General features: G+C 39.4%; 1 protein-coding gene across 5 annotated transcripts in view; it reads left to right on the forward strand.

The window, feature by feature from the left end:
• The window catches only part of PRDM5 (PR/SET domain 5), a 258616-nt gene that overhangs the window by 123468 nt on the left and 115895 nt on the right, over window positions 1–19253 (forward strand). For all 5 annotated transcript variants that reach the window (XM_018049168.1, XM_018049170.1, XM_018049169.1 and 2 more), the window contains 2 exons: window positions 2086–2170; window positions 3673–3830. In XM_018049168.1, the coding sequence (XP_017904657.1) occupies window positions 2086–2170; window positions 3673–3830 (243 nt within the window). The remainder of the gene's footprint in view (window positions 1–2085; window positions 2171–3672; window positions 3831–19253) is intronic.

Below are 19253 nucleotides of genomic sequence, written 5' to 3' on the forward strand. Positions count from 1 at the left end.
TTCTGTGCTGTGTGGTCCTTGCCTTCTGAGTACTTCTGTACAGCCCACCCTGTTTTCTGAGGAACCATAGGACTCTTTGGACCCTGTACATCTGCCTTCAAGGTTAGAAGCCACCGCATATAAGCAAGGACCTACGTCAGAGTCCAGTGGAATGACTTCATTCTGCTCTGTCTTGTTTATCTTTTCTCTGCTTTTCCCATTTCTGTTCACTGACTCGCCAAGAATCAGACCTGACAGAAGCAGAAGGCTGATGGCAGCCTCAGACCACCGTGTGGTTGGGTGTAGGACTGAGCCTCACACTGCAGACTCGGGGCCTGTCAGCCTTGCACCAGCTTCTGTTTCCCTTCCCAGTGCCGCCTTCTGCGTGTCCCTGTTTTGAGTTCTTCCACGGTCACTTAGGTCAAGGGAGCCGTTTTCCAGTCCTCCTTTCTTTACTCATTGCTGTCCCAGTTCAGGGTCTTCTCCCTTGACTTCCACCCTGTAGTGCCCCTTAGATATTCTGCAAGGATAGACATAATATCTTGGTGTCCTGCAGAATGGCCAGTGCTCGTATGGAGTTTAGTTTTGCGAGCTCTACCTTGAATGAGTTTGAAACAAAACCACGACTTCACCAAGACGAGTTTTCAGTCTTCAGCAAAACAGTAGGATGCTCTTCTTCATTGGGATGATCAACAGTTCTAACATCAACAGTTCTAACATTAGGCTGCTTACAGCACACTGCTCTTTTTACAGAGTTATGATAACAAACTAAACTTCTTTTCATACTGCCTACCCAGCTTCTCTAATTTAGTATCTGGGAGAGAAAGAGCTGAACTTAGTTGTAACCTTTATTTAGCTGGTTGATTGCTAAAGTTATACCCCTTATATATATATTTTTTATGAAACTCATAAAAACTAATAAAACTTGAAGATTTTTAGCCTCCTGTCCTGTGGGAGTGTTGTTGTAAGCTACACTCACAGTTTTCAGAATCATATCTTTGTCTTTCATGGTAATTAATATTTAGATCTTTACTACATATGTTTAAGTTTTAAGTAGTGTTGACTACTAGAAAGGGAATATTTTTAATGGCAAGTTTTTCCATTCCATTTCTATATCCATTCCAAATATGTGAAATTTTGGCATATTTCCAAGTCTAAATTTGTGTATAACAGAGACTTAATATATATTAGGTATAATTTTTTGCAGAGTACAAACTTTTTATGTACTTCAGAAACAGGTCATCTGTTTTACATATTTAAATATCATACAGTTTTACATTTTTTAATGATCATGTTCTACTAGGTAACTTATGTTCATTCAGTTCAGTTCAGTCACTCAGTCGTGTCTGACTCTTTGTGACCCCATGAATCGCAGCACACCAGGCTTCCCTGTCCATCACCAACTCCCAGAGTTTACTCAAACTCACGTCCATCGAGTCGGTGATGCCATCCAGCCATCTCATCCTCTGTCCTCCCCTTCTCCTCCTGCCCCCAATCCCTCCCAGCATCAGGGTCTTTTCCAGTGAGTCAACTCTTCGCATTAGGTGGCCAAAATATTGGAGTTTCAGCTTTAGCATCAGTCCTTCCAATGAACACCCAGGACTGATCTCCTTTAGGATGGACTTGTTGGATCTCCTTGTGGTCCAAGGGACTCTCAAGAGTCTTCTCCAACACCACAGTTCAAAAGCATCAATTCTTTGGTGCTCAGCTTTCTTCACAGTCCAACTCTCACATCCATACATGACCACTGGAAAAACCATAGCCTTGACTAGACGGACCTTTGTTGGCAAAGTAATGTCTCTGCTTTTGAATATGCTATCTAGGTTGGTCATAACTTTCCTTCCAAGGAGTAAGCGTCTTTTAACTTCATGGCTGCAGTCACCATCTGCAGTGATTTTGGAGCCCCCCAAAATAAAGTGTGACACTGTTTCCACTGTTTCCCCATCTATTGCATTTTCATTTCTTATATAGGATAATGTGAACAAATCAGGGCTGAATTATAATGCATAGTTTAGGTATTGTAATGGCAACTGTCCACATGTTTATACTTGAGTCCTATACAGTTTTGTGGCTTGGCCGGTTAACTGTTAATTTACCCTTTGGCAGATTCATGAGATATTTGATTGTCAAGAATGTATGAAGAAATTCATTTCAGCTAATCAGCTAAAGCGTCATATGATCACCCACTCAGGTAAAATACATATTTTTCCGTTTATACTGAAATCAGTACAAAAGCTTCACCTTGTCATTTTTAGGAGCTCTGAGAGGAGGGTAATCAGGAGACCTGGCTATTAGTTCTGGCTTGGCCACTGACTGACCACATGATTCTGAACAAGTTACTTAACTTCTCTAGACCTTAGTTTATTTCTGAAGCAAATGTGGTTGGACCAAATGAAATAAAAAATCTTCAGATTTATCATTTAATTTGTTATGTACTCCTATGACTGAAGCTGAAGCTCCAATTCTTTGCCCACCTAATGCAAAGAGCTGACTCACTGGAAAAGACCTTGATTCTGGGAAAGATTGAAGGCGGGAGGAGAAGGGGATGACAGTGGATGAGATGGTTGGATAGCATCACCAACTCAATGAACATGTGTTTGACCAAGCTCTGGGAGATCGTGAAGGATAGGGAAGCCTGGCCTGCTGCAGTCCATGGAGTCACAAAGAGTCGGACACCACTGAGCGACTGAACAATAGCAACAAATCCTCCTTGAGCCTTTAGTTTTCGTGTTCTTCATCTGTATAAAGATATCCTACCTTTCAGAATTGCTGTGAGGGTTAAATGAGGTCATCTACATACCCTGCTAGCAGAGTGTCTGACATTTAGCAGGGATTCAATAATAAGAGTCCCAACATTTCTAGATATGTTCACATTGTAACTAAGGTACTAATAAATGTTAATGAGAAATTTACAAATACATTTTGAGAATCTTAAGTTTTCAAAGCTGTTATTTCATTTTAAGCATGTTTGAATGAAAGGTCTGTTATACAGACTTAAAAACATCCAGCTCTGAAAGTAACTTTTGCTTAATGAAGTCTCTGAAGTTTAGAATGTCTGTACTTTGAGGCCACTGAATTCAGGATGTATTTGAATAGCCACTTTATCTGGAGACAGATACAGATATTTTTGGCAAATGAAAATAGAAGATCGAAAACGGGTGGCTTTAGATACGCTTTGCTTGAAAAATCTAGTTGTCAACATTACAGGGATATTGTATACATATGGATTTTACACAGCAACCTAAGTGTGTCATTCCTGCTGAGATTGGAAGCTTGGCCTCATGGGACCCTTGGCCGTACAGGAGGCAGGTCTGTCCTTTACCTCCATCTCTGTCAGACCACTCGCCCTTCACGTTCGGAGTTGTGACCCTGACTTCAGCTCATACCAGTCAGCAGGGTTTTCATCCAGAAGTAGAATTTCTTCCTTGAATTAAAACTTCATCTTTATACCTAAGCTACTTTATACATTTAGTTGGCAGAATATGTCAGTAAAAGAGCAAGCTCATGTTCTGTGAGTTTTGAGTTGGCTCACGTATCTAACGGATTGGGTAATAGACTTTTTTCCAATTGTTTGAATGATATTTTTGTTGACTTGTCCATAAGAATTAATAATGCAAGGAAGGCTGTTTCCCTTTGTATCCTTTACCTGTATAGATATGAGATTGTCTCCACTCTTTTTTTTTTTTTTTACAGAAAAACGACCCTATAATTGTGAGATTTGTAATAAATCTTTCAAGAGGCTTGACCAAGTGGGTGCCCACAAAGTGATACACAGTGAAGATAAACCTTACAAGTGCAAGCTCTGTGGAAAGGGGTTTGCTCACAGAAATGTTTACAAGAATCACAAGAAGGTAAAAGCTTGTTAATATTGTTATAAATGTATTTGCTGGTTGGCCGATACAGTTATCAGTTGTTTATCTTTTAAAGAAGTTTTGAATGTCTGAGACATATCTGAGGTTGTACACATGAAATAATTGGAGAATATCTTGCTTCTGCTTTCTAAACACTCGGGCCATCAACACTGTGGCTTTGTATCAGTCTAAATTCTCTTCTGAGACGATTCTCCTAACAAGCAAAGAGTTATCCAGTGTTTTCCAGCACTGTAATAATTGCAAAATCTTCCCTTCCTTCTTTAAAGTTTGACACTGTTGTTCATATTACCATTTGGAAATCCTCTTTGTCTGTGGTGCCATTTTAGCAACTTTGCTAGGTCTTCTGCCAGTTCCTCTGAACGCTTCTTTGGTCTCTGAGTTACCAAGGGATTGTGCTGGATGCTTTGGCTGTAGGCGTATTCTGTTTCTTCTATGTCAAGTACATCTATGAATTATGCTGCAAACTCTGTACTTACGAATTTCAAATGATTTATTTTGTTAATCTCAAGCTTTAGGCTCGCACTTGTCACTACTTGTTTGACATATAACTGGGCATCTTTTTGACCTAATGAATTTATTATTATTATTTTTTTAAATTTTATTTATTTTTTTATTTTTTAAATTTTAAAATCTTTAATTCTTACATGCGTTCCCAAACAAGCATGCTCCAGATAATGATTTCCCTGGTGGCTCAGTGGTTAAGAATCTGCCTTCAGTGCAAGAGGCCTGGGTTCAATCCCTGGGTCGGGAAGATCCCCTGGAGAAGGAAATGGCAGCCCACTCCAGTATTCTTGTCTGGAAAATTCCTGGAAAGTGGAGCCTAAGCGGGCTGTATTCCATTGGGTTGCAAAGAATCGGGCACGACTGAGTGACTCACACACACACAGATAACTTCACTTTTGGAAGTGTCTGTTAATTTCTGTTAATGACAAAAGCATGTATTTATCCCTATCTCTTTATTTAATTGTAACCCTTTTTTAGAATTAGTAGCTAATTCTTAAAGATTCTGCCCTCTCCATTGTCTTACCATCTTCATAATCATTGCTTTACCATTTTCACATCCTGGTCATGTCTCATTTTCCTCACGTTCTTGATACTTAATCACTTCTTACTTATTCAGACAACTAGATAAGTCATCCCAAATCACAGCTCTGCCACTCGTGTACTCTGAATATTATAAGTAGATTCCCAGCACTTACGTACAGTCTGTCTTTTCCCTGTCACTCGGGGTTCTCTGCACCATGACCCCAGCTTCCTTTCTTCTCTTATTTTCTGCTCGAGCCATATCAACTCAGCATGACCTCCCCAGTTTCTCAGCATGATCTCCCTGGCTTCCCTCCTTTGTAGTAAAACTCTCAAGTTATAATCTCGTATTTCCTCTATTGATTTTTGTTTGCATTTCCTACACTTTACCGTTACTCAAGTTCTTGTTTCAGAATGTTTTATCTAATCTGTTTTCTGTAGATAGTAAATAATGTTTGAATTGAACTCAGGAAATCTGTGCAAAGATAGTCAACATCTTAGAAATGTGTGTTTTAAATTTGTGATGTGATAAACACTTGGTTATTAATTTTGGTTGGCATATTTCATGATGGTATTAAGCAACATACATATATATTTTCAAAGAGCTTCTTACCTTTTTATTTGCAATATTCCATTGTAATTATAGTTATTTTAGTATTTATTGGGACTTTCCAAACATATAATTTTATCTGTTTTGAAATCACTTAAGAAGTTATGATATCAATTTCAGCTTCAGTCTAAAGAGAAAAAAAGGCAGATTAATGAAAGAATAAATAGGGTTGATTGATGGTGTACCAAATCATCTCTGCCTGATTTCTTGCTGACTGCCCTTATGTTTAACTCAAGCATTGTATGTTCAGAGGCAGGACCACATTCATTACTGCTGGTTTGGAATTACATGCCTATTAAAAACTATCTGGCTAGTTTCCTGCTCAGTCTCTGGAACCCTCTTGTTCCTTTCTTTGATGAATCTGATCTCCCCACATTTACAAGTTTTTCACAGTTTGGCTTGTATTATATGCCATATGGGAATTTGGCACAGGATCTTTGTACCATCTCTCATACTTTTAGCCATAAATCATATGGAAATAGTAATGATGTCGTGGGAAGGATAGAAGCCACGATGCCTATAATTTCCAAAGTGGAAAGCACAGTCAGTCCTGCTGTGGACAGTGTGCTTCTCACTGTGTTATGATCCTAGCATGTATTTGGTATGGTTACATGAAAATGTCTAAAATATTTATCAAAAGTTATGATGAAAGAAGCAAATCAACTTTTTCTTCTGTCATTATTCATTAATGGACAGTTACAAAAATAGAAAGTAAAAATAAGCAAGGAAAGCAGAAAAAAAGGTCATTAAAAGAACGAGCTTCATCATGTAACATGACCAAAGTTGGTTATTTTAAATGAATTATTCTTTGGGGTTTTGATTATGTAACTTGTGCATTTTTATTATAGCTATTTGATTTATTTGGTCGATTCTCTTACATATAGATTTGCATGAAAAGGTAATATTTCGTTATGATTATGACAATATGGCATGCAGTTTCGAAGGAGTGATTTTTTTATAAGGGGTGATGAGTGATGGGGAATGTTGGGCATTGAGAGACTGCTCATTCTGTTTTAAGATAGGTTTTATTTCTTATCAAATTAGCAGTCAACTTTTAAGAGATACGCATTTGTTTGTTTTTGGCTGCACCTTGTCTTCGATGTGGCAGGTGGAACCTTCTGTTCTAGTGCCCTGGTTTCTCTCCAGTTGTGGCAGGGGCTTAATTGCCCTGTGTCATTAGTTTTGCAACCAGGGATTGAACCCATGTCCCTGCGTTGGAAGGCAGACTCTTAACCACTAGACCATCAGGGAAGTTCTGAAGGCGTGATTTCTGTTTCTAAACCTTAGTTACGTGTTCCATCATCTTGGACTTCCCTGGTGGCTCAGATGGCAGAGAATCTGCCTATAGAGCAGGAGACCTGGGTTTGATCCCTGGATCGGGAAGATCCCCTGGAGAAGGGAACCACAATCCTCTCCAGTATTCTTGCCTGGAGAATCCCAAGGACAGAGGAGCCTGGCGGGCTACAACTCCATGGAGTCGCAAAGAGATGGATACGTCATCTTGCCAGTTATATAAGCTCAGTAGGTCAGAATTAGTTTTTCTTTTCCGTAATCCTCTGTGACAGTCACTTAACCTTATTACAAGGTTAAATGATTTTTTTAGGGTCTACCTAAAATTAAGATTGTTTATCTGGACCCAACTATATTCTGTAACTTTAAAAATCACAATTGGACAGACACCTCAGAACTGCAGGAAACAGAAACTAGTTATTCTTCAACCTCTATTTGTCCCTATCAAAGTTAATGCAAAGCCAAATTGAGAGGAGTGTACAGTGCTCTCCTCCTCCTGTGGGGATGGCGTGTCTAGGTGGCCTGGACCATCTTGATCCTGGAGCTGGTACTACTTGCTTGATGATGGAAATGAGTACAGAGAGGTTTTGTCCTGATTAAGTTCATAAACAAGCTCTTTGGGGGGCAGAGCTGCATCTATTCAGATAAAAGACCTTTGTTCCTGACATTTTCCATAACCTTCCAGGGATGAACACTAGAGGCGCACGAAGGATTCTGGTCACAAACCTCTCTGAAAATAATCTCATTGGGCATCTTATATTAATACCTCATCCAGTGATTTCCCAGTTCTGGGCCATGACTGCTTTGTGGGCCTTGAAATAATTTACTGGGTCATCCATAGCCATTATAAAAATAGAATAGAAAATATGAGAATAAGAGTCATTTGGTGGCTCAGACAGTAAAGCGTCTGCCTGCAAAGCGGGAGACCTGGGTTCAATTCCTGGGTCAGGAAGATCCCCTGGAGAAGGAAATGGCAATCCACTCCAGCACTCTTGCCTGGAAAATCCCATGGATGGAGGAACCTGATATGCTACAGTCCATGGGGTTGCAAAGAGTCGGACACGACTGAGTGAGTTCACTTTCACTTTCATTTTAATGAAATAATACACGAGTGTGTGAGTAGCTGTATATATGTGTATCTTTTTGATATAAAAATTATATTTTTGGTCATAAACAGTTTGAAAAACTCTGCAACTCTGACTTTGCTCAGGTGATATTTTATTAAACCTTAAAAAAAAGGACAAGTCTCTCCATAAAGAAATCATGGAGTCGATTCTAAAACCATAATATGTAGCATAAATTTTACATAATAAAAAAATCTTTGACAGTTAAGGAAGGTGCCAAATTGTAGATTGAAAGATAGTTGTTCAGTTTTTCCATCACAACCACTTTTTCCTTCGACTTTGCATCAAATTTCTCTTCTTCAAGTGAGCTGTAGGTGGAGTAGCTGGTGGCTCACTTAATATAGTATATATCTAGAATTACATGTTTTTGTGATCTAGAAAGCATGTTCACAGTGATGAGACGCTTAAACTAAGGGGCATGTAGGAACTGAATTTGAAAGAGAGAAACAACAGATACAGATGTTTCTCTGAAGCTTGTTTAGCTAATGGCAAATTGCTTACCATATTTAAATTGTTTTTCTTAGATGGATATTGAGATAGCATTGTATAGTTCCCAATGTAAACACCGTATTTCCTATAACTAGACAGTAAACTTTGAAGACAGATGCTCGACACACAGCACCTACTGACCTTATTGTGCTTTGAATGTGGCAGACACTTTCTGAATGAATAAAGGTTTGTGAAAAGATTATCCCAAATAAGAGTTAATGTTTTTAGTTATAGTAGCTGTGATTTCTCTAAATCTATATTTGTAATATGTGTTGCATCATTTTTGCCTTTCTGAGCACTCTCTTTCTTGACTGTATGAGCACACTAGTGATCAGTGATACACTGCAAAATTACTGTTGTAATTTCTGCACTGGCTTTATCAGCCCAAGATATCTAAGAACTTCTCAGACCTTTCGTTTGAAGATAACTGCACTCTTTAAATTTTCTGAACCCTTTTATGGCTCTGAGTTAGATATTTGAAGTGTAGCTCACTTACTGCCAAATCAGTGATGAACCTTTATCCTCTGAAGAGCTTTAATAGAGGAACCTCCCTCCCAACTTGCTTCTACTTCCTCCACTCCCCCAACCCCCAAATATTAACTGAAGAACCATGAGCTGAAGACTGTACCTTGGTGCTTGCCAGAACAAAAAGCATTACTTGTTGCTCTTCAGAGCTTTCTTCCCCCCTGGCTCCTGTAGGCACAAGGCCTTGCCTCCCAAACCTCTAGCCTCTGATTCTTGCCTGTGCCTGAAAGGTTCAGGCCGCCTCCTCACCTCCAGAGCTCACCCTATGTGGAATATCACCTTTGCTCTCTTGCTCTTTACCAGCCTAGCCCAGCCCAGGGTTTTGAGTTCACCTCACTTGACCTGCTTGATTGAGTGCACACCAGTAGCCTTCTTAAAACCACAAAGGGAAATGTTCTATTTTGAAAATTAATTTTGTTTTGCTTATTTTCATTTGTAGCAGACATTGTAGGAAAATAACCCCTAGAGGGCATGCATGAATGCATGGGTGGTCAGGTGCGCAGTTTAGGTGAGAATCCTGCCCACCGCATGTCAGGGAGGGCCTGGAAGGGCCTGGGCAGGCTCACCTGATGGCCCTGGCTTTCCCCAAGTATGGTAAAGACCGTACCCTTGTACAAACTATTTGTTCATTATTATGCATCTGCTTCTATATTTAAAGGCCGGTGATCCTTGTACCTGGAGGATATTTTCTAGTCTTGAGTAAAATTCAGTGTTTATCCTCAGCATAAGGCCTTTGACATGCTTTAAGTCACTGTCATGGATTCGAGTAGGGCATATTAGAAATGGGAAGGTGTAAGTTAGAGGTGGTTAGGTGACTGAGTTGGGAAGGTAGAGAAGAAACTGGGAAAGGTGACCATTGAAATGAGAAAGATAATAGGAGGAGACAGCCTGGAGTGTGAGGTTGGATGGGAAGTTTTCAAATGCAGTAAAAACTACAGAGCACCTCCTTCACCATAGTGAATGGCCAGGAACTTCCACTCTGCACACTGGTGTTTCTGTGTAAGAGGTGGTTCTTTTGGGTGGAGCTTAGAAAAAAAAAAACAAAAAACTGGAAAATTCTTAAAGAGATGGGAATACTACACCACCTTAGCTGCCTCTTGCGAAATCTGTATGCAGGTCAGGAAGCAATAGCTAGAACTGGACATGGAAAAACAGACTGGTTCCAGATAGGAAAAGGAGTACGTCAAGGCTTTATATTGTTACCGTGCTTATTTAACTTATATGCAGAGTACATCATGAGAAATGTTGGGCTGGAGGAAGCACAATCTGGAATCAAGATTTCTGTGAGAAATATCAATCACCTCAGATATGCGGATGACACCACCCTTATGGCAGAAAGTGAAGAGGAGCTAAAAAGCCTCTTGATAAAAGTAAAAGAGGAAAGTCAAAAAGTTGGCTTAAAGCTCAACATTCAGAAAACTAAGATCAGGGCATCCAGTCCCATCTCTTCATGGGAAATAGATGGGGAAACAGTAGAAACAGTGGCTGACTTTACTTTTTTGGGCTCCAAAATTACTGCAGGTGGTGATTGCAGCCATGAAATTAAAAGACACTTACTCCTTGGAAGAAAAGTTATGACCAACCTAGACAGCATATTAAAAAGCAGAGACATTACTTTGCCAACAAAGGTCTGCCTAGTCAAGGCTATGGTTTTTCCAGTGGTCATGTATGGATGTAAGTTGAACTGTGAAGAAAGCTGAGTGCCAAAGAATTGATGCTTTTAAACAGTGGTGCTGGAGAAGACTCTTGAGAGTCCCTTGGACTGCAAGAAGATCCAACCAGTCCATCCTAAAAGGAGATCAGTCCTGGGTGTTCATTGGAGGGACTGATGCTAAAGCTGAAACTCCAGTACTTTGGCCACCTCATGCGAAGAGCTGACTCATTGGAAAAGACCCTGATGCTGGGAAAAATTGAGGGTAGGAGGAGAAGGGGACAACAGAGGATGAGATGGATGGATGGCATCACCAACTCTATGGACATGGGTTTGGGTGGACTCCAGGAATTGGTGATGGACAGGGAGGCCTGTGTGCTGCGGTTCATGGGGTCGCAAAGAGTTGGATGCGACTCAGCGACTGAACTAAACTGAAAATCACTGCAGATGGTGACTGCAGCCATGAAATTAAAAGACGCTTGCTCTTTGGAAGAAAAGCTATGACCAACCCAGGCAGCATATTAAAAAGCAGAGACATTACTTTGCCAACAAAGGTCCGTCTAATCAAAGCTATATTTTTTCCAGTAGTCATGTATGGATGTAAGAGTTGGACTCTAAAGAAAGCTGAGCACTGAAGAATTGATGATTTTGAACTGCGGTGTTGGAAAAGACTCTTGAAGAGTCCCTTGGACTGCAAGGAGATCCAACCAGTCCATCCTAAAGGAAATTAGTCCTGAATATTCATTGGAAGGTCTGATGCTGAACCTGAAACTCCAGTACTTTGGCCACCTGATGTGAAGAGCTGACTCATTTGAAAAGACTCTGATGATGGGAAAGATTGAAGCTGGGAGAAGAAGAATCAACAGAAGATGAGATGGTTGGATGGCATCACTGAGTCAACGGACATGAATTTGAGTAAGCTCGGGGAGTTAGTGATGGACAGGGAAGCCTGGCGTGCTGCAGTCCATGGGGTTGCAAAGAGTCAGACACAACTAAGTGACTGAACTGAACTGGAGAAAACACTGCTGCCCATCTGGGAGAAAAATATATTTAAATGTAAATGGTTTTATGATACAGGTATCATTCAAGACCTTATTCTTTGCCTTAACATTAGACTTGGCGAGTGTTTTGGGTAGATTCATATAAAGCTATTCATTTTTTTATGATCATCACTATTTTATACTTCAGTGAACATCCTATAACATAAAACTTGGTAAGTTTGCCAAGAGTATTTATGCAGGTAGATCTTAAGTATGGAGTGTATAGGTCAGATACCAAGTTTACTTTAAATTTTGATCACTCCTGCCTAGCTGTCTTCTGAAAAAGCTCGATTTCACTTAGCAGTGATGAAAGTGCCCTTTATCTGTGCCATCACAATCGTCTATTTTATCAGCCTTTTTTTCGGTCTGAAAATTGACAAGTGATATTTCATCGCATTTTAGCAATACCAGGTGTAATTCTATTCTTTTTATGTTTGTTTTCCATTTCTTCTGAGAAATGCTGGTAGGTACTCTTTGTCCTTTTTCTGCTGGGCTATTTGGTTGCTTTTCATTGATTTCTAGCAGCCCTATAAGGATGAATATTAGTACTTTGCTGTTTTTGTTTGTAATATTTCCCCCCATCTATCAACTTGCATTTTTTGAATAAAGAAGTTTTACATTTTTATATATTCAAGTATAACATGGATTGTGAGTTTTATGACTTCTGAGTATAGCTCCTGAATTTTATGTCTTATTTAGAAAACTTTTCTTTTCCAAGATGATGCAAGTATTCACTAATGCATTTAAAAGTTTTGTTTCTTTTTTTAATTGGTATTTTAATCCATCAATACTTTATTTTTAGATATGGTGTTTGAAATATTGCTTCATAACTGAGCTATCATGATGAATGCCTCTCATATAAATTATTTTTGCACTCCATTCTGTCCCATTTAATCTATATTCCCTTACAATATCAGAGTATTATAATAGTTGTAGCTTATAATGTTTTTTAATGTCTTTTGAGCAAAGGCTGATTTGTAGTTTCCCTTTTTTGAAATTCTCTTACATGGTGTTTGGGAAAGTTAATGTCAGTAAGCAGGCATCTTATCACCACTCCCTTTTTATCTTCCTGGAAATCAACATTGTATATTAAAAAACAGCTCCTCGTGACAGAAATTCTTCATATATACTCTTGCTCTTGCGAATTATTTGGTTCAGAAATGTTCAGGGTAGAAAAAGCAGTAAGGGAAAAGAGTTCATTATCCTCTGTTATTGTTAGATTCTCCATTGCCAGTATATTTCTTACTTTTTCATGTGTTAAAACATTTAATTTCATACAACCTTGAGATCCTTTATCCCTTCCATTTCTGTTCTGCCTGAAATTCTGCCAGGCTTGGGTTGACTTGTTTTCCAGCCCAAAGGATCTATTAGAAGACTAAGTAAAAGAGGATTGAAAAAAACAACTCAGGTTAGCCATAGCAATGGCACCCCACTCCAGTACTCTTGCCTGGAAAATCCCATGGATGGAGGAGCCTGGTGGGCTGCAGTCCATGGGGTTGCTAAGAGTCGGGCACGACTGAGCAACTTCACTTTCACTTTTCACTTTCATGCATTGGAGAAGGAAATGGCAACTCACTCCAGTATTCTTGCCTGGAGAATCCCAGGAACAGAGAAGCCTGGTGGGCTGCCATCTATGGGGTTGCACAGAGTCGGACACGACTGAAGCGACTTAGCAGCAGCCGCAGCCGCAGCCGCCATAGCCTAGACTTAGTGATGGTTGGTTACACTGAGGGGAAAAAAAACAAACTTTGGAAATAAAATCTGTGACTCAGAGCATAGCAAACGGGGGAGGGAGATTTAGCATGAGGGTAGGCAGTATAGTTATGTGAACCCTCAATACACAAGGTAATGAATTTTAAGTAATGCAAAAATATTAGTGATTACCCACTCCAGTACTCTTGCCTGGAAAATCCCATGGACGGAGGAGCCTGGTGGGCTACAGTCCATGGGGTCGCTAAGAGTCGGAGACGACTGAGCGACTTCACTTTGACTTTTCACTTTCATGCATTGGAGAAGGAAATGGCAACCCACTCCAGTATTCTTGCCTGGAGAATGCCAGGAGCCTGGTGGGCTGCCATCTATGGGGTCGCACAGAGTCAGACACAACTGAAGCAACTTAGTAGTAGTAGTAGTATAAATTTAGAAGCTAAGTTAAATGGAAAATTATCACATTTTTTAAAAAGAGATACTCTTCTTTCTACTATAGCAATGTGTATTATACTAGAAAATGCCTGAACCAATGAAAACGAGAAATGTACAAATGAGAACTATATGTTGTAATTAAGATATGCTGAAGTATAGTATTCTCAGTAAAAAAATAGGCTTTGAACCTAATATCCCATATTGAATGTTTTATATTTAAAGTTAGAAACTATAATCAGTTTAGAATCAAGCTCTGATCTTTTGACTTAGTTTGCATCTGTGTTATGTTAAAAATAGCTTTGCTTAGTTTTTATGAAGGTTTCAATTGAGACTGTGTCCTCTAGTGATGTTGACAGAATTGGGTAGTGGTTTAAATATATGTGTGTGTATGTACGCATGCGTGCACATACACGCACAGAAGCATTTTACTTTCTATCCCAAATATTTGGATCCTGTTGTCATCCTATGTTCTCTTTATCTGTTACTTTCTAGGAATTTGTACTATAAGAAAGCTATTTCCTGTAGAAGGACGGGTATTAAATTTTAGAGAGGGTAATTTTTAGATGGGACTGGAGTTGATCCATTGTTGTGTATGTGTCTGTTTCTGCTTTAGGAATCTACTCATTTCTCTTTGGATGTCACATAAAGTTCAATGTGTGATTACCAATTTATCTAGGCATGTTTCCTAGCAAACAAGTTGTCCACCAGAGAAGGCAGTGTAGCTGCTGTGATTTCTTACATATGACTTACACACACGAGGACACCTGCAGAAAGTTCTGTTTCACAGTTACTGTGATGCGTCTAAAAGCTGTGTCTTCCTGAATAAAGCTGAAGATGTCTGTTAGCTGGACAGTTTCTGAAGGACGTGGTTGCTGTCTCCAGATACTCAAAGAGCTTCATTTGGAAGAGAGAATAACTTGTTCTGTATGGCGCTAGCATAGTTGTAATAAGTAGTGGCTATACAGAGGCAGAACTTTTAAATTGTGGGTCAAACCAGCAAGCCTGAAAAGTCACATGTTCAACGCCATGTTTGCTAGAGGCATCCTTGATTAAGAAATATGTAGGGGGGAAGTACCTTGAGTGGGAACCTTAAATTGCTACTCTCCAAGAAAGACTTCATCTGCAAGCCTGGGATCACTTCCTCTTTTCACAAACTCCCTTTGCCTTAATCAGGGTAGGTAGTTGGCCCTTTGTGTCTGCAGGCTCCACACTGATGGATTGAATCAAACTGCCATGGAAAGTCTTTGGGAAAAAGTTCCACAGTTTCCAAACAATAGAACTTGAATTTGCTGTGCACTGGCAACTATTTACACTGTGTTGGTATTAGGTATTGCAAATAATCTAGTGGTGGTGGGTTAGTCTCTGAGCTGTGTCCAACTTTTGAGACCCCGTGGACTGTAGCTTGCCAGGCCTCTCTGTCCATGGGATTCTCCAGGCAAGAATACTGGAGCGGGTTGCCGTTTCCTGCTTCAGTGGATCTTCCTGACCCAGGGACCAAACCCAGGTCTCCTGCATTACAGGTGGCTTCTTTACCAGCTGAGCCACCAGAGAAGCCCACAGGCAATCCAGAGATGATTTTAAATGTGTGAGAGGACCTGCATAGTTTGTATGCAAATCCTGTGCCGTTTTGTCTAAGGGACCTGTGTATCCGCAGACTTTGGTGTCCTCTCGGGTCCTGGCGCCAGTCCCCTGCAGGTCCGGAGGGAGGGATGTACCATGGACTGTGGGCACCTCCGCAGCTGGTGCCTTGGGCTTATGGCTTTGTACTAATAAGTTGTGGCTTTCCAGCAATGAAAAGGCTGGGCTTGGCTCTTCGAGGCTGTCTTATAGGAACATCACCTGAATTTTATATCTAAACTTCTCTGTGTGAAATGAGTTACCTTTTCCTATACTAAGAGACTGATTTCTTCAATATTTCTTCAGGTTCTACTCATTTTTGTGAGGAGGAACTCTTTTAAGGAAGTCAGTTGTTAAGTCTTAGAGTAAAAATTTAATCCACAGACATTATAAATAGCCGGATGACATATGTTTTATGTAGCCTTAGGTTTGTTATGTGACCCAGTGGAACAGCAATATATTTACGATATGCAGACTTCAGTAATGAGATTTTTTAAAGAATAGTTTTTACACATATACCCCTGGAATATTTTTCCAGTTTTGTTTTATCTCTGGTTGTTTTCTCTGAATTTGTCATAGTTTTCTTCCTTTGCATATGACTGAAAGAAATGTCATTTCCAGTCATATTGTTAATTCTGGAGCAGTATATATCACTTACAGTGAAAGTTACCATTTTAAAAATTGAATGGGCCTGATAAAAATGTTAATCTGCTCTCCTGAAATTAATGTTTGGTTTGAGTGGCTAGAAATGTGATAATTTGTTAACTGTTTTATAAAATTATGTTATAAAGTTTCTGAAGCATTTTGAGACATTTTATCAGGTGTTATAAATAGTGCAACACATTTTCTTATGTACTTTCCACATCTGCAGCAGTAATCAGACACGGGGCATAAAAGATAAATTTCATCTTACTACTCCATGGAGTAGTTCATTTGTTACATCATCAGATAACGGTTTCTCAGTGACCTGGCATTTAAAAGGAGGATGTTCTGTAACTCAGGGATAATGTGATTAATAAGTTGGTGGAAAGTTTGGCACCCTGTTAGATGAAAAATTGAAGAGTAAGACACCTTTTAAAAAGTATAATTTTCTTTGGTAATTGTAAATGTTTCTTGGAGACTTCTTCTATCAACAACTTACAGGCATTTCACTACGGCCTCAGTTAAGTGAGACTGAGTGCTGAGACTTTCGTAAGTTATGCCATCACAGCTTTGTGGTGTTGGGTGCTGGGATTTTTTAACAGAGAGTTTATTCATCAGGCTCTGCACTGACAGCTTACTACTTGAAACATGCTGTTGAGTTGAGGCCAGTATCTAGCCATCGAGGCTCTCGTTCACATAGATCCAAGGCATCATGCTGTCCCCAGTTCTTTCATCATCAAGCAACTAAATTATATCCACAGGTTGTTTTGTCCTTGATTTAGGGAAAGAGAAAGAAAGGGTTGGTGTGGAACATATTTTTAGAAGATTAAATCAACCCTGCTTTCCCGTGGGGATGCTCTAAAAGTGAAAGTTTCCTTCTCTTTATAATGACATTATCTACTTATTGTAGAAAAATTAGAACATCAAAAAAGGTCTGAAGAAGATAGCAAAAATTCTGTCAAATACCACTGTCCGCTTTACTATGAAAACCCTCAGAAGTGTTTTGTAAAACATCTTCCTAGACCCTGTTCTCCGTGAGTATGTATGTGCCATAAATAGTATTCTATTAGATAATGCTTTGCATTTGTGCTTTTGACAACTCAAAATATGTTATGGAAGCTTTTCCATATCAACGAAAAAGTATTTATGTAATAATCACTAGAATTTAGTGAACTAGGTTTACGTCTATCAGTGGACATTTATGAGTTTTCCTTTTTAAACAAGTGTAAAAATTGTCATATATATATTTATAAAGGGAATTGATTTGTCAAAAGGTATACACGCATTTATCATTTTGTAAATAGAGCCACACTGCACTCAGAAAATGTACATTCCCATCTACCAGATGTGAGATTACTTGGTCTTACCCTTTAGTCAACACCAAATAATGTCTGTTTTCTTCACTTTTGCCAGTCTGATAGACCACAGGTCATATTTTGTTTTAAATTTTTCATTCTCTAACTGCATTCATGGCTTGAAATACTGATACTGTATGTACTATGATATCCCCAAGTTTTATGCCCATTGTAATGCAGACGTGAAATATTCAGCTGCCTGTTGACATCTCTTGCTAGTCATCTGAAGGTGTCCAAAATCGAACCCCTTATCTTTTACCCAAGCTTGTTCCTTTCTTACTCTTTCATATATTAGTTCATAGAAGTTCATATATAGTTCATATAAGTTATATTAGTTTCATATAAAGTGGACAGTAGTATTTGACAGAATACTACCATTGCTCAGGTCACAATTTTGGAAGCAGGCTTGCTTTCTTCTTTCTGTGTCTATGTTCCATATCCAAGTCCCTCTGAAAGCCTGCTTGCTTTCATAATATATCCCCCTACTTCTCTTCAGATTAGTGGCTACCCCCCTGGTGTAGGTCTTCAGCACCTCTTGCTCACTTTATTGCTGTCGCTTCTCTAGTGTCTCTGCTTTCCCTTGTCTCCCTTGCACCATCTTCTCAGCTCAGCCACCTTATTAGCATTCTAAATGCCAGGTGAATCATACCTCTTACCTGCTGAAAATACATTATAGACATTTTGTGTCTCTCTCAGTGAAAGACAGAATTCCTTCAGGGGACTCACCATCCTCCAGGATTTATCTCTCCTCTGGATACTTCTCCCGTTTGTCTGACCTCATCTCCTCATTTCTGCGTGTCGCCCTCTCAGCTCCCGTCACACTCGCCTCCGTTGGTTTCCTGCCTGGAGCACCTCGGTGACCTGGCCCAGCTCCCCCACTCCATCAGACCGCTGACATGCCATCCTCTCAGCAAGAATCCCCATGGCCACTGCTTAAAACAGCTGCCCCGTGCTCTGAGACCTCTGACGTCCTCCTGCCATGCTCTGGTTTTCTCTGTAGCGTGTGTCTGGTATTTCATCACTTGTTAGTTGTTGTCTCTCTGCTAGCATAAGAGCCCAGTGAGTGCGGGGACATTTGCTTTTCTTTGCACGACTGTATCCACGGAATATAAAACAAGACTGACATGAAGTGCATGTCATAGACTTGGCACAAAATAAATAATGAAAGAAGTGTGAAGAGTGCTATTTGGAGGAGAGTCCTTTTGCCCTTTTGGAGGGAGTTTTTATGTTTTCTTTTTAATTTGTTATAACCCTTTATATTAGCAATTTAAAACTTTTGGTTTATGTTGCAGATTTTTCTTTGTCCCAAATATTTTTGCTTTGCAGTTTTAAATTTAATTCTTTCTCTCATCTGAATACCTGGATTTCTGCCATCCTTAGAAAGTCTTTCCTTACGCAAAAATTATTTAAATATTCACTGTTTTCTTCTAGTATCTTATCCTTCAGATTTGAGAAAACATCTGAGTTGAAATGGAATTTGTCTCTTGTAACAGGTGGGGAATAGGCACAACTTAATTTTTTCTGAATGTCTCAATTGCCTTACAGCTATTCACTGAACAATCCAGTTGTTCAGTTGCTAAGTCATGTCTGACTCTGTGACCCCGTGGACTGTAGTCTGCCAGGCTCCTCTGAACATGAGGTTTTCCAGGCAAGAATACTGAAGTGGTTTGCCATTTCCTTCTCCAGAACAATCCAGTATTCTTACACAAATTTGAAATGTCATATTTTCCTATACTAAATGTTCCTATATCTTATATTGTGAAACTCTTTGTTCTATTTTGTTGACGTATTTATTTATTCCTCTCATTTAAATATCGTTATTACTAGTACATTTGAACACCTGTAGTTTATGCTGAGTTTTAAATATTTGTTCCTCCCATGCTTTATGTGTATT

This window comes from Capra hircus, chromosome 6, assembly GCF_001704415.2.
Source record: "Capra hircus breed San Clemente chromosome 6, ASM170441v1, whole genome shotgun sequence".
NCBI classification, from domain to species: Eukaryota; Metazoa; Chordata; class Mammalia; order Artiodactyla; family Bovidae; genus Capra; species Capra hircus.